The sequence below is a fragment of the Kogia breviceps genome, chromosome 7, assembly GCF_026419965.1.
Source record: "Kogia breviceps isolate mKogBre1 chromosome 7, mKogBre1 haplotype 1, whole genome shotgun sequence".
Taxonomy (NCBI): domain Eukaryota; kingdom Metazoa; phylum Chordata; class Mammalia; order Artiodactyla; family Physeteridae; genus Kogia; species Kogia breviceps.
Genome location: NC_081316.1, coordinates 80,926,493 through 80,942,293, shown reverse-complemented (window position 1 = coordinate 80,942,293; position 15,801 = coordinate 80,926,493). Strand labels below are relative to the sequence as shown.

Below are 15,801 nucleotides of genomic sequence, written 5' to 3'. Positions count from 1 at the left end.
TAGTCCTTGCCCAGGTTCCCACATGGCAGCTATCGTGAGGATGAGATGAGCCCATGTGAAAGCCCTTTGAAAATAAGACAAGCAAGAAAGCAAGATTAGGCGTCAGCTTTTCAACCGAAAGGAAGTCTGTGTATGAAAAGAAAAGGAATTCCTATTTCAGGTGCACCAGTTACCTAGATATCTTTTTGAAAAGCAGTCCCAGGCTGAAAAGAGATATAGGCTAAAAGAAATAAACATGTTTCATAATTGGCCTTCGCTGAAGATTCCTGTTTAATTTACAATAGTTAAAAATTGCGTCGCACATTTTAACTAAACTTGGAAACCCGCTCTGGACTTCCAACCTTAACTCTTTTTTTTTTTTTTTTTTCAACCTTAACTCCTGATCGCCGCGCCCCTACTTGGTTTTTTCCCTTCTTGCCACGCCCCCCCGCCCTATCTCCATTTCCCAACATGCCTCGGACTCCCGTAAGTCGGCAGTCATTCTGGCGCAGGTTCCAGAGCCTTCTGGGAAGTGTAGTTTATTTTTTCCTCCTCTACGTCAAGGTCTAAGGCTGTGGACTACCACTCCCGTGAAGTAGTGCGTAATTCCACTACGCGGCGTCTTCGAACGCGCCGCGGCAGCCATGTTGGACGTGGCCAGCACACGGGCCGGCACCAGGGGGTTGTCGAAGCAGCTGTCACGATGCTGGGGTCCCTGGTGTTGAGGAGAACAGTGCCGGCGCCACGGCTGCTCCTCCAGGTGCTTAGGTCCCCATCGTTCCGGAGCCGTGGGAGTGCTACCGACCGGAGTGTGACCACCGGGGAACGCGGGGAGCCTCAGTGGCTGAGGGCAGCCATCGGGGGGCGCCCTGGAACATCGCCGGCCTTACTCACCAGAGGAGGGGAAGCCACTGGGGGGCGCCAGAGAGGAGGTACCGAGACCCCCTGCCTCGCAACTGCCACGTGGGGACGCCTTCCTAGCCCCGAAGACACTCTGCCTGGACAGGATAGCTGGAACGGGGTCCTCAACAGGGCCGGAATGGGCGTGTGGGCGCTGGCGACGGTGCTGGTGGTACACTGTTACAGCAAGAGCCCGTCCAACAAGGGTGATTATCGGGACAGTATGGGTTTGTGGAAGTGAGAGGCGGGAGGAGTGTCGTGACTCCGTATCTTTGGAGGGTGGGAGTTGCATTTAGATTTAGACCACCGGAGCCTCAGTCGTGGTAGGACCTAGACATCATCAGGTCATAGAGCAGGCCGAAGAGTCCAGAGTCTCTGAGTTGCATAATTTCCCAAATTGTACAACTATTATTGTATAATACTACAGTTATTACAGGTCAGCCTCCTGTCTTTGAGCATCACTTTGTCCATCTGTACAATGGGAGCATTTTCTCTACAGTATCGCCTGGCTCAATTCCTCTTTTAAGAGGTCTCCAAGAAACCGCGCGTGTTTTAAGGGCAACCATTAGATGGTTTAGAGAAGTTGCCCTCCCTAAGGTGGCCTAAGAAAGGAAGAGGAGACTTGGTTTCAATGCCAGCTTTGGCCCTGCTCGCCCCTTGCTCCTCTCTAGCTTCAGTTTCCCCACTTATACAGTGAAGGATGATTTCTCAGTACTCTTACAGTGCTGTTATTTTGACTCCTCTTGGGGTTCAGCAGCGTGGGTGTATCCATCAAGGAGACTCCTAAGGTTTTGCTGTGCCTGGTCTCAGGCGTGAGGTGATCTTGCTATGTGGGGCAGTTGGCAGGAGAAGGAAGACAAGGAAGTGGCTCTGTAGAGCCCCAGAGCAACCATGGGGGCTGGCTGACCCAGGTTGGCATCCCCCCCTAGGTGCATGGAGCCGAGCAGGGACTGGGAGAGCAGGCAGAGAGCTAGACTTCTGGCCTACGTGAGTCCAGCTACTCAGGTTCTCAGCTTTTCCTCAAGGGAGAAGACTAAGGCATGGTGTTCCTAGATTCCATGCATCCCAAACTCTGAGGTTTTGGACCAAGAGGAGGGACTCCCTTGACATTCATTTGTTTATTCAACAGATGTGACCAGCTATAAAGGAAGGGCCTTGGATGGGGAGTAAGGACACCTGGGATCTTGTTTTGGTTCTGCCTCTAACTCCCATTGTGAATTTGGAGTTTTGCTCCTCCTCAGTGGTCCTCTGTTTTCTCATCTACAAAATGAAGGTGTTGAAATAGAACCCCTAAGGGCTCTTCTAGCTTGGGCGTGCTATGATTCTATTACTTCCAATATTTTTATAATATTAAAAAATTAAAAATTATATAATATTTTTATTATAGTTTAATGATTCTATTACTTCCAATATTTTTATACTCTGTGTGTGCCTACTTTGGAGCTCGATGTAGAACTCCTAACAGCACAATGCCAGTTAAGGGGACAGTGCAGGCAGTTAGACCTGTGGGTCTGGTGAGTGGTCTGACAGTGTGTTGTTGGGGGATCAGAAGGCCAGCAGGGTCAGGAAAGCCTTCCTGAATGATTGGAGACCTTCCTGGAGGATGGGGAATTTGAACTTGAGTTCCGAAGGATAAGGCAGAGATGAAAAGGAGAGTGAATATTGTGAGCTCCGTGAGAGCAGTGAGTGCATCTTGATATTTTCAGGTTGATGCCAGCTCCTTTCCCTAATATTTTCACGTTGTTTGTCCACCATAGTCTCTGGTATATAGTGTAGGTACTTAGTAAATATACCTCGAGATGGTTTGTATTCTATGCAGAGGTTTCCGGGAACAAAGATAAAGTAGTCGCAGGTCAGCATGGCATGTATAGAGGCTAGCAGAGTGTCCAGCCTGGTTGGAGGACAGGGGGTCTTTGGAATGAGGTGAGAGCAGATGGAGTGGGGTCTGGATATCAAGCACGAGGGTTTGGAAAGGTTGGAATTCTCCTGTAGGCAATGGAAAGTTGATGAGCAGGGAATGTTCGAGGGCAGTATGTTTAGAAGGATTGGGGGAAGGTGTCCAAGGTCTTGCCTTAGAGCTTTTGGGGGGCCCCAGATTGGACTTTGTGGCATGTGAACCCCAGCAAAGAGACTAGGGTCTGTTCACCAAAATAGATAATGACCAAAACCATGACCAATTCAACCCTTCTGACCTGCCAGTTACCCTGTCTCCTTACTTTGAGTTGTAAGCTGAGACCCTCAGTGCAGCACAGTCATTACTGCCCTTTAGGAGCCAGGAGGCCCTGGTTCTAATCTCAGCTCATTCCTCACTCCCTCTGTGACCTTGCAGAGGTCACTTCTTTTTGAAGACTGAGGGGAGAGTGGATACAGCAATATCTGAGGAAGACTTGTTTCCCTTCTAGCTAGGGGCTGCCCAAACATGCCTGGGTGTGTGTTGGGAGAACAACTGGGGAAGGTAACCAGAAGACCTGGTCCTGCAGTCTAGGCCAGGAGGTGAGGTGGAGGCATATGCATAGGTCTGAACCACAGAACTAGTTTGCATATGCATGATAAGGTGGATATTGTACATATGAGGAAACTGAGGCTCAGGAGGTTAGGTAAGTTAGCCAGGTCATACAGAAAGTAAGTGGCAGAGTTAGGACTGGAGCCCGAGTCTGCTCCTTCCACCCTGCTCCAGTGCTTCATCTCATGTTTTACTGGGTGACTCTCTTGGCTGGACTGAGAGCTCCTTGAGGCAGGGATGGGTATGAGTCTGTCCAGTGCCCATCAGTGGAGCTCAGGACCAGCTGGGCTCAAAGTGTTCCACTGGCCCAGGAAAGAATTGTGCCTCTGCTGACTTTTTTTTTCGAGCCAGGCAGCTTTTCCTTATGGCCACAAGGTGGTGCCAACAGCCTACAGGCTGCCCAGGCCAGGCCAGACTTAACATTGCCTTTCTGCTAGGCCTGGTAATTCCTAAAGGATTGATTGGAACCCTCTGCTTTGGATCTCCCTTTGTTGGGCTTGGCACTTGGGTGTTTGCAGATTTTTCAGCCATTATTTCATTTCTTTAGCATCCTTCTGAGGCCATCAGGGCAGGGATTACTGTCTCTGCTTTATAGTCAGGGAAACTGGGGTTGAGAGAGAGAGGGGCTGCCATAGCACATGGTGAATAGCGGGCAGAGTGTATTGGAGGCTGGCCTGGTCGAGGCTGTCTCCACTCTCAGAGGAGCCCACATCCCTGCCTGCTCCTCCCTATCCTGTCCCTCTTGCTGGGCTTGTGACCTGTGACATCAAAATTCAAAACTAGGCTGAGAAACTGAAGTTGGGGGAGAAAATGGGACAAGGTAGGGGGATGATTAATAACAATAGTGATAATCACATAAACCTACAGAGCTTTATAGCTAATGAAGAGTGAGGGAGTTCACACACTGAGTGTTTCTGGTAGGCCACACGTGGTACTAACACATTATTTGGATCACCTTTGTGATGAGAGTTAAGCGTTTGGGCTGTAATAGAAAGATGTGGAAGACAAGTAGTTAACAGAGGCTACCACGTAGGCAGGGGATGACTAGCTTTCTCTTTGTATATCCTGGCGTCCTTTCACTTGCTAAAGCCCGTGTTTCTGAAGTGCCTCCATTTCCACTGTCTTACTGGGCCCTCCAAGCAGCCCTGAGGGGTAGGTCCTGGCCAGAGATTTGACCAGTGCCCCCTCTCTCTTCAGATGCAGCCCTGATGGAAGCTGTTCGAGCCAACAATGTCCAAGAAGTCAACAGGTGAGTGACATACCCCAGGCCTTGCTCTCCTGTGCAGGAGGGCTGAGTGGGATGGGCCCCTTGCTCTGGTGGTGGCACTGCGTTGGAGGAAATCCTCATAGTGAGCTGGGAACTGAACCCTGTGGCTTCCTTGTAGTCACCAAGTCACTTGGGCTCCTTTGGCCCAGGTCAACCCTTAGATGTTTTAAGGTAGAGAATCAGTCCCTGTGTCTTTTTTCTGGCACCAAACATCCCCGGATCCTTTGGCTGTTCTGGTCTTTGAAGGGTGTGGTTTGGAGTTCCTCTGCATCCTGTAGGTTCTTCAATGAATCTTCCAGTTTGTTCTTGTTTCTCTGTGGAATCGGTTACTTGTAATTACTTGTTGCCTGGATGGGGTGCAGGTGGGCACCAGTGGAGAGGCTTGGAGATTTGAGAGGCAGCTGGAAGAGACCTTTCTGCCAGAGCAGCCTGCCTGCAGGTCTGGGTGCACATGCTGGGCCACTGCCCAGGGGCTGACTGCATTTCTAGCCTCCTTGGCTCAGCTGTTCGCCTAGTGACCACTGTTCAGTTAGATCTGAGACTTGTTCTTGCTCAGGGACGGGACTTGACTCGGGCCTCAGCCTGGTGCCCAGGGCAGGGCAGAGTCTGTGTCCTGGACAGATGCTCAGACATAGGACATCAGTATGGGGCTGTTGTTCAGGGGCAGAGGCTTCATTCTTGGTGAAACTAGTGGCGCGCATTAGGCCTAACTTTGGCCATTTTTTTGCCTTTTGTATGCAGCTAGGTGGCCATAGGACACCCTCCCTTCCCTGCCACTATGTCCACATTTTACACAGGAAGTCAGGTATTTGTAGAGGCTGTCACTGCACCCAGCATTGCACACCCGTTGGTGCTCTTCCTCACTCCAGTTGCCTGAACATACAAGAAAGTGTTGAAAGGCAGTCACAGCCCCCATCAAGACTTACTGCTTTGATTCCCTTTCATTTTATCTGCAGCATTATTATTGATTCTCAAGGGTGCTTTTGAGTATTAATGTTCAAGGCTTAGTTTTTAATAAACCACTTTTGGAAGTATGGGCTGGGAGTTGTTTCATAGTCAAATAAATATGATGGAGCAATAGTTTAATAAACATGCGATGATGCATCTTTAAAACCAAGCACAGATGTCAGCTTGTTGTTATAAGAGCCATTCATAACTGCAGGCAGTGCGTGGCCAGAAACGGCTGAGCCTTGTTTCCTTCTGCTGCAGTACGATGGCATGAGGGGGTGGAAAGTGGCTGTGCCCCATCCTTTAAGGCCTTTGCTAACTCTTTAATCACCTGTTGATGACTGCTGAGGTGGCTGCTGCCAGGCTGCTGCTTTCCTCTGGCGAGCCAATATAGGCAGTGCATTTACAGAGCAGCAGTGCTGTGAATCCACCTTTCCATCACCTAGGGAAGGCTGAGTTTACCCTGTTCCATTGAGCCCCCAAGGGTTGATTGATTTAGCTCTTTCAAATATACATTTTTTCTCATTAGCAGGTAAACCCCTGCCCCAAAATTACAGCAAGTGATTGAATTTATGTTGTGTATGTGATTCAGAACATTCATCCTTGTCTGTGTGGATTGGGTCTGTAGGGACTTTCCTGTGTGTCACCACGTCTCTAACCTGCCTTTCTCCTGCCTTCTCTTGTCCTGTCTCTCTTGGTCATGATGACTCAATCAGAATCTCCCTTCACCCCTCATGAGGGGGTCAGAGATGAGCAAGGCACAGACCCTGCCCCTTAGAACTGACAATCTCTCCCCTCCACCACCACCTGGTCTCAAGGAAACAAACATGTAACCTACCAATCACAGTTCTTCCCACTCAGAGAGCTAGACCTACAGGTAGGGGTGGGGAGAGCCCAACCACCCTTGCTAGAAGGAAGCTTTCTTGAATTCCTACTGCAGGTCCTTGTTTAGCCTTTTTATGCCCTGGACTCTGCTCAGGTGCTTAATGCTATCCCTAATTTCTTCCTCTGTGTGTTCTGGCCTTTAATTCTGCCCAACAGACCTGCCAATACCAGGCTAGAATTCCATTCTCAATTTTTTTTTTTTTTTTTTTTTTTTTTTTTTTTTTTTTGTGGTATGCGGGCCTCTCACTGCTGTGGCCTCTCCCGCTGCGGGGCACAGGCTCCGGACGCGCAGGCTCAGCGGCCATGGCTCACGGGCCCAGCCGCTCCGCGGCACGTGGGATCCTCCCGGACCGGGGCACGAACCCGTATCCCCTGCACCGGCAGGCGGACTCCCAACCACTGCGCCACCAGGGAAGCCCTCCATTCTCAATTTTTAAAAAATATTTACTATAGTTTATACGTGGTTGGGTCACCATGTGTATGATGTGTGGTTAAATCAGTATTTGGAATAAAACTCAGACCTGCTGATAATATTGTCCTCTACCCTCCTTTCCTTCTTGCCCTCTCTGGATTCTATGCCATGTGTGTCTCTGCGTTGATGGCCCCCTACCTTCTGCTGGCCCCAGAGCCTTGGGAGAGCTCTGGATAGTGAAGGGCAGCAATCTGAAGCAGGAAATTTCATCATCCTCTTTAAGGATACTCTGGACTCTGCAGTTCCTAGGTTCTAGGTGTGGGCCCTCCACACAGATGGCTCTCTGTACATGGTGCTCATTACCCTCCGCTTAAAGCCTCCCAGCGTCAGCTCAAGTCCTACAGCCCTTGTGAAGACTTCCTTGACTCCTTCCAGCTGAGTGTGATCTGCCCGTTGCCCCACACCTGCCTGCTGGTCTGGGAAGGTACGTGGGTCATCTAGGAAGAGCCGTGTTAGCCATGGCAGGAGAGGAATCCTTTGCTAGAAGAGAGGTTGGAGGTCAGGTGGGAGAAGCAGGGCTGAACATCAGGACTGAGGAGGCACTCAGCCCATGAACAGGAAAACCAGTGCAGTTCCCATGCTGCCCAAATCAGGAACAGATGAGGAATCCTCACGCAGCAAGCCAACAGCTCTGGACAACCACCTGAAGTGTGGGCACTGTTGACCTGTTTTATGTAGAGCTGGCTAACTGTTTGTGGTATGGGCCTGCCTGGCTAAAGGGGCAGGGAAGGTTCTGCCACTCGCCACACTTTTTTTTTAATATTAAGAAGGTTTGGGCTAGACTTCACCTTAAACCACTGCATTGTGTGCCTCCCCAGGGCAGGGACAAGGTCTGGTTTCCCACATGTCTTATCCTCTTCTCCAGCACAGGGAAAGTTGGGGAAGGCTGCTTTTTACTGACTTCTCAGCAAACCTGAAGCAGGCAATTCAGTCTTATTTCCATACTCCCATTGGCTATATCAGAGGAAGGCTGGGTCCCATTTTCTTCCCTTTGTCCTCTTCTCCTTTCTCCGTGTGTGGCAACTGTTTCCTTCCTCCCTCAAGGCACTTAAACCTTGTTATCAAGTTCAGATCTGGCTCTTCAGGAGTGGAAGCCCAGTCCTGAGGCCCCTGTCCCACCTGTCAGCAGCATGAGCAGGTGGCCCTGCTTCTGGGCTTAGCCCAAACCCAAGCCTGGCTTCTGGACCCAGGAACCACTCACCCGAAACCTAGGGCACAGGGCAGTCTGAAGGCACATCTGTCCAACCTCGGGCTTAGCCATGTGAGGAGCTGCCGGGGCTGGCAGAAGTGAGGCCTCCTGTTCTCCCAGTGGAGATCACATTTCCTTTCAAACAAACTTGGGTGAAAGACTATACCCCTACCCACTTGCCTTCTCCTGGCAGGGAGCTGGGCCTTTGCTGAGTGCATTTTTTGTTTGTTTGTTTGTTTGTTTGTTTTTAAATTTACTTATTTATTTTATTTTGGCTGCATTGGGTCTTTGTTGCTGCGCACAGGCTGTTCTCTGGTTGCGGTGAGCAGGGGCTACTCTTCGTTGCGGTGTGCGGGCTTCTCATTGCGGTGGCTTAGCTTGTTGCGGAGCACAGGCTCTAGGCGTGCGGGCTTCAGTAGTTGTGGCTCGCAGGCTCTAGAACGCAGGCCCAGTAGTTGTGGCTCATGGGCTTAGTTGCTCTGCGGCATGTGGGATCTTCCTGGACCAAGGCTCGAACCCGTGTCCCCTGCATTGGCAGGTAGATTCTTAACCACTGTGCCACCAGGGAAGCCCTCTGCTAAGTGCCTAACTCAGTTGTTTCCATCCGCCCAAGCGCTTTTTAAAAGAAGGAAGTCTGATGGTGTCAATCGTGGACTGCAGACTGCCTACCCTTTCTCTCCAGGATTCATTTGTTCATTTGACAAAATTTTACTGAGCACCTGTTATATGCTGGGTTGTATACTTGGCACAGGGGACATCTGACCACTCATGATTCCTGCCCTCAGTGAACGAGTCTGGGGAAGACTGTGGTAATACAGTGTGATCAGTGGTGAGACAGGAGGCCAGGATATGCCACTAATCAACCTGGGGGACCAGAGAAAATGTCCTAGAGGAAATGACACCTCTCGGACATTTCCTAGTGAAAAAGATTAGAGTCTTAAAATATCAGGAGGGCTTAGCAAATAGAAGGAGAAGGCATTCCAGGCAAAGGGAATAGTCTAAGTGATAGCACTGAGGCAAGAAACAGCCTAGAGTGTGTGGTGAGGAGGGGAAATTATATACTGTTTGGTGTTGCTGGATCACAGCCTGAGGCCAGGAGAGACTGGAGATAGGAAGGGACATGGTCATGGAGGGCATTGTCCATTTGTCTCTCAGTCACTCATCTATCCAGCCTACCCTGAGCTGAATTTGTGTTGGTGGCAACAAAATGAGGAAGGAGAAGCAGTCCTTGCTCTGGAGGAGCTCATTGACCCTCTTCTTAGGTGAAGAGGGAACACATTAAGTCAAAAATTGAGAACCAGCAAAACAAGGCACAAGTTGCCTAACTTCTTTAAGACTAAGTAACATGGAAATGATAATACCTATAACTTACAGAGTTGTTGAGTGTTCGTTATTAATAATAGAATTATTACTTAGTTCAACCAATATATATGAGTGCTTATTAGGAGCTAGGCGTTGGACTGAGTGCTGGAGGTACAGAGGTGAACAAGATTGGCACAGTTTCTGCCCTCTTGGTACTTACAGTCTAACCGGGAGCCAGGTGACTAATTATGCAATTATAATTATGTACTTCAAAGTGATGAACAGTTTGTCTCTTCAACAAATGGTGCTGGGACAACTGGATATCCACATGGAAAAAAATGCAGTTGGAGCCCTACCTCACCTGTACACAAAAGTTAACTCAAAATGGATCATAGACCTAAATGTAAGAGCTAAAACTATAAAACTCTTAGAAGAAAACATAGGATTAAATCTTTGTGACTGTGGGCTAGGCAAAGTCTTCTTGGATATGGCACCAAAAGGATAGGAAACCAAAGAAAAAATTAGATAAATTGGACTTCATGGAAATTAAAAACATTTGTGTTCAAAGGACACTTTGAAGAAGGTGAAAAGTCTCTCCCACAGAAAAGGAGAAAATATTTGCCAATTATATGAGATTTGCATCCAGAATATGTAAAGAACTCTTACAACTCAACAATAAAAAAGTTAACCCAATTTAAAAATGGACAAAGGATCTGAATAGACATTTTTCTGAAAAAGATTTTCAAATGACCAATAAGCGTGTGAAAAGATGCAAACATCATTAGCATTAGAGTGATGCTAATCAAAGCCACAATGAGATACTGCTTCTCACCCATTAGGATGGCTGTAATCAGAAAGACATAATAGCAAGTGTTGGTAAGAATGTGGGGAAATTGGAATCCTCATATATTACTGGTGGGAATGTGAAATGGTGTAACTGCTTTGGAAAACAGTTGGCAATTCTTCAAAATATTAAAAATAGAGTTACCTTATGATGCAGCAAGTCTACTCCTAGGTATGTACTGCAGAGAAATGAAAACATGTATATTAATGTACTTGTACATGAACGTTCACAGCAGCATTATTCATAGCAGCCTAAAGAGGGAAACAACTCCAAAGTCTATTAACTGGTCAATGGATAAGTAAAAATATGTTATAGCCATACAGTGGAATATTATTTATCAGTACAAAGAAGTGAAGTACTGCTAGGTATATGCTACAACGTGAATGAACCTTGGAAGCATTATGCTAAGTGAAAGAAGCCAGACACAAAAGACCACATATTATATGATTCAATTTACATAAAATGTCCAGAACAGACAAATCCATGGAGACAAAGTAGATTGGTGATTGCCAAGGACTGGAGAGGCTGGGGGTGGGAGGGAGTAGGGGCTGACTGCTAATGGGTCCAGAGTTTCTTTCTGGGCTAATGAAAATGTTCTGAGATTAGTAGTCAAGGTCACACAACTCTGAATCTACTAAGAACAATTGAGTTGTGTACTTTTAGTGGAAGGATTTTATGGTATGTGAATTATATCTTTTTTATTTCTCCTTTTTTTTTTTTAGAGGAGAGTTTTTAAAATATTTATTTATTTAATTTATTTTTTGGCTGTGCCGCATGGCATGTGGGATCTTACATCCCCGACCAAGGATTGTAACTGTGCCCCCTGCAGTGGAAGCACAGAATCCTAACCACTGAACTGCCAGGGAAGTCCTGTGAATTATATCTTAATAAAACTCTTTAAAAAGTGAAGTACAAAACACTTGGGAATCTAACCTTGAGTATAGGAGGGGTTAGGGGTGGGGGTATGTTGTCAGTAAGGCAAAGCATCTGAGTGAGATTAAAGTGAACTCTGAAGGATGAAGAGAAAACTAGAACATTGTGTTAGAAGGACAGTAGGTAGAAGGCCCTGAGTCAAGCAAAGATGTGAAGGAATTAGAGAAGGCCAGTATGACTGAACTCTAGGGAGTAAGTGGGAGAGGGTGTGAAATAAAGTTGGAAAGTTAAGCAAGGATCATATCACACTGGATCTGTTGGCCAAGTTAATGATTTTTATTTTTGCTAAGAACAGTGGGCAGCCATTGAAGAATTTTAAGGTGTGTGTATGTGAGAGAAAGAGAGAGAGAGAGATCTGTAATTTTAAAAGATCACTCTGGCTGCTCTGTGGAGAATAGATTGATAGAGCTGTGGTGGATGCAGAGGACCAGTTGAAAGTGACTAGAGTAGTCCAGGCCAGAGAGGATGATGGCAGGTGGTGACTTGAAGTAAGATGTCAGTAGCAGAGATGAAGGAGGTAAGCTAGACAGGACTTGGTGATGTGTAGAACAGTGTCAGTACCTGGTATGTAGTAGGTACTCAATATGTGAATCTTGAATGAATGAATGAATAGAATTGGATATGGTTGATTAGGGAGAAGAAGGTGTTAAGAATGAATTTCCGGGCTTCCCCGGTGGCGCAGTGGATGAGAGTCCACCTGCTGATGCAGGGGACACGGGTTCGTGCCCCGGTCGGGGAAGATCCCATGCTCCGCGGAGCAGCTGAGCCCGTGAGCCGTGGCCGCTGAGCCTGTGCGTCTGGAGTCTGTGCTCCACAACAGGAGAGGCCACAACAGTGAGAGGCCCGCATACTGCAAAAATAAAGAATGAATTTCTGTTTTCTGGCTTGATCAGCTGTGGAGATGCTGTTACCATTTGCTGAGATGAAGATCCTGGAGGAGGACTGGGTTGCAAGAAAAAGATGAGTTCAGTTTTGAACATGCTGAGTTTAATGTTTCAGTGAGATATTCAAGTGGAGAGGTCAACTATGCAATTGAGTGGGTCTTTCTGACTCTTCCTGCTGTATATATATAGCATGCTGCCTCAATGATCTGTTTAGAGGATTGTTTTGACATCTTGTTTTGATTTCTGATTTGATGGTTTTAGACAGTAAAGTACTTCATTTCCAGTTAAAAGTTTTTTACTAGATACCTTTGGGAAAAAGTCTGGTTTGATTTGCAGCACAGGAATGAAGAAAGTGTTGGGTTTTGTTGAAGGCTAAACACATTTATTCTAGCTCTGCATTGATGGCTTGGTTTGGTTCTTGTCCCCAGATGCCCCAGCCTGGGGCTTGAGGCACTTGCTGTCCATGTGCCAGGATTAAGGTGTCCAGAATGTGCTTAGCTACAGTATAGGTAAATGTTCTGCATATTGATCCAGGGATTTTATCTAATTAACAAAAACCCTGGCTGGTAAATACATTTGGCTGTCTCAGGGCCTCAGGGAGGCTGTCTGTCTATTGATTGTTGTATCATTTTGGCTTGATGGGAATATATTAATGATGGCATCAGAGCAACCAAAACATCTGACTCTCTTAACCAGTAAATATGTAAATGTTCTTGTGGCTTGCAGTAGGTTGAAACAAAAGCTTTATCCTAGACCAAAGGTTAAGGCCTCACTGGCATCACTCTTGTAATTTGATGCTTATTGAGAGGGTTTTTTAAATGTTAGGGTATAACCCACACAGGTTTTTTTGAATTCTGGGATGTTGGAAGGCAGCATAATGTTACAGAAAGAATACAAGGTTTTTAGGATTAGAAGACCTGGGTTCCCATAATTCAAAGAGTCATGTACCACAATGTTCATTGCAGCACTATTTACAGTAGCCAGGACATGGAAGCAACCTAAGTATCCATCAACAGATGAATGGATAAAGAAGATGTGGCACATATATACAATGGAATATTACTCAGCCATAAAAAGAAAAGAAATTGAGTTATTTGTAATGAGGTGGATGGACCTAGAGTCTGTCATACAGAGTGAAGTAAGTCAGAAAGAGAAAAACAAATACTGTATGCTAACACATATATATGGAATCTACAAAAAAAAAAAAAAGGGTTCTGAAGAACCTAGGGGCAGGACAGGAATAAAGACACAGATGTATAGAATGGACTTGAGGACACAGGGAGGGGGAAAGGTAAGCTGGGACAAAGTGAGAGAGTGGCAGGCATATATATACACTACCAAATATAAAATAGATAGCTAGTGGGAAGCAGCCGCATAGCACAGGGAGATCAGCTCTGTGCTTTGTGGCCACCTAGAGGGGTGGGATAGGGAGGGTGGGAGGGAGACGCAAGAGGGAGGGGATATGGGGATATATGTATACGTATAGCTGATTCACTTTGTTATACAGCAGAAACTAACACAACATTGTAAAGCAATTATACTCCAATAAAGATGTTAAAAAATAATAACAGCTAGCAGTAATTGAATACTTGTAATGTGCCAGGCACAGTTCAAAGCTCTTTAAGTATATGCTTATAACAATCCCAAGATATAGATATCATTATCTCCACTTTATAGATAAGGAAACAAGGACAGAGAGTCAGGAAGAAGGCCAGCAGAGACAGGATTTAAACCTAGACCGTTCTAGTCGCTGTATTACCCTGGAATTACTAAGTTCATTATTATTCAGGAGACAGAATCAGTCACTGTTAGAAAAGTTACTAAAGTTTGACTGAAGTTATTAAAGTTTGCCACTGAATTTGTCACTAAATAGCTGGCTTGGATTTTAGAGAAAAGAGCAGTATGTATTTAAAATATATTACAAACCTCATCTGTTAACATCGTCACATAACTTTAAAGATGATATTTTTTATTTAAAATAACACTGTCAGAAATTAATTCTCAGTGGTTCTCTTATATAAATAATTGGCATTAAGGTGAAGATTATTAAAAAAAAACAAGACCTGGGTTCTACTTCTGTCACAGTAACTGTCTCTGTGACCCTTAATAGGTCATAGACCCTCCCTTTCTGAATCTTAGTTTCCAAATCTTGTTAATGGGCTTCCCACTGAGAACTCTGAAATAGAATTCTCAGGGTTAAGCTCTACAGAAAAAACTGAGCCCTTTGGGGAGGGTCCAAATCACACACTGAAACACCAGGGCTTGCTCAAGTGGGCCTTCACCAAACAAGCAATTTTGCAGAGTGGTCCAGGGCCTGGCACCTTTTCTGAAGTGTGGACTTACTGCGTCTCTGGTTGCTTGCTCCCTGGTGATGGAAAGCAACTGGGGAATATTGGGTTAGCAGCTTTTTATGAATTTCAAGAGTAGGTGAGTTGTGGAAACAGCCAGTCAGCTGCTGAGAACCCCAGCAGAGTAAGGTGGTTGGCCAAGCCCAGGAGCAGAGAACAGCCAGGGCTTACTGGGGTGGCTTGGGGGAAGGAGGGATGCCCCTGAAGGGGAGCCCAGCCCTGGGATTGAGCCTCTACTGCTGGCCCCACTGCTTCTTGGCTGTATGGCCTTGAGCTGGTAGTCCCTTAACATCCTCAGTGACCTCGACTGTAAGATAATTTCACAGGCCACCCTCCCAGGATCTTGTGAGAGTTCCAGGCAGGTGAACTCTTGTGTTCTAGAAAATTACCCATCCTTTGGGTCATCAGTGTCATGTCTTCCAGGAAGCCTTCCCTAGCCCTCCAGGTACTTATATATTACTTCCTCTGTGATAGCACTGATCACCCTGTTTTGGGATGGATCATCTGTTTCCTTCTCTCCCCCCCCCCCGCCCCCCCCGGTCTCTCTCTCTCTCTCTCTCTCTCACAGTACTGTGAGTTTTGGAGGTGGGAGACCATTGCTGTGTTGTTCATCTCTGTTCATGTAAACAGTTAACAAATACTTATTGAGAATTGTAAAAGTGTTTGGTGAATGGTTAAGAGTTAGGCAGATGTTAATAGTTATTTACAGTCATAATAAACCTGTAAATGGAGGAACTGACATCCCCTAGGAAAAAAATAAAAATGGTGAATTAGTTCAGTCATTTATTCTTTCAACAAATAGTGCCTACTGTGTGCTTGCACTGTGCTAGGCCCTGATGGATCAGTGGTAAGCCAAAAATGTACAGACCTCACCTCATGAAGCTTAAAGCCTAGTCAGACAGACGTTAATCATGCAAATATGAAATTACAACTGTGACAAATGCTGCAAAGGAATGGTATGGAGAATCCTGAGTACCTCTGAGAGGTTTCCTCTGGTCAGGGAAAGCTTCCCAGAGGAAGCTTGAGTCTGAAGTGAAGGAGAGGAAGAATTAACCTAGGTGAAGAAGGATAAAAAGAGCTTTCCTGGCAGAAGGAACTTTGTTTATAGAGGCCCCGTGGCAGGAGGAACAACAAGTGTGAAGGACTGAAAAAGGCTGATGGGACTGCAGCTCAGAGGGGGGTGCCAGGAGCTTAGAGAATAAGCAGGTCTTGCAAGGCATTGGAGGCTGTCTATAGTAAGGAGCTTTGTCTTATTCTAACAGCAGTGACAGCTGAGTTGGGGGCCGGGCAGGGGTGGTTGAGAGGGGATTGATGTGCTCAGCTGCTCAGCAACCATTCTTTTTTTTT

General features: G+C 46.4%; 1 protein-coding gene across 1 annotated transcript in view; it reads left to right on the top strand.

Annotated features, from left to right (window-relative positions):
- The first annotated feature begins 593 nt into the window (after positions 1 to 593).
- Positions 594 to 15,801, top strand: part of CLPB (ClpB family mitochondrial disaggregase) — a 146,132-nt gene continuing 130,924 nt past the window's right edge. Inside the window, exons 1-2 of the mRNA XM_059068738.2 lie at positions 594 to 1,085; positions 4,580 to 4,631. Coding sequence (XP_058924721.1) covers positions 683 to 1,085; positions 4,580 to 4,631 — 455 coding nt within the window. The 5' untranslated portion in view covers positions 594 to 682. The remainder of the gene's footprint in view (positions 1,086 to 4,579; positions 4,632 to 15,801) is intronic.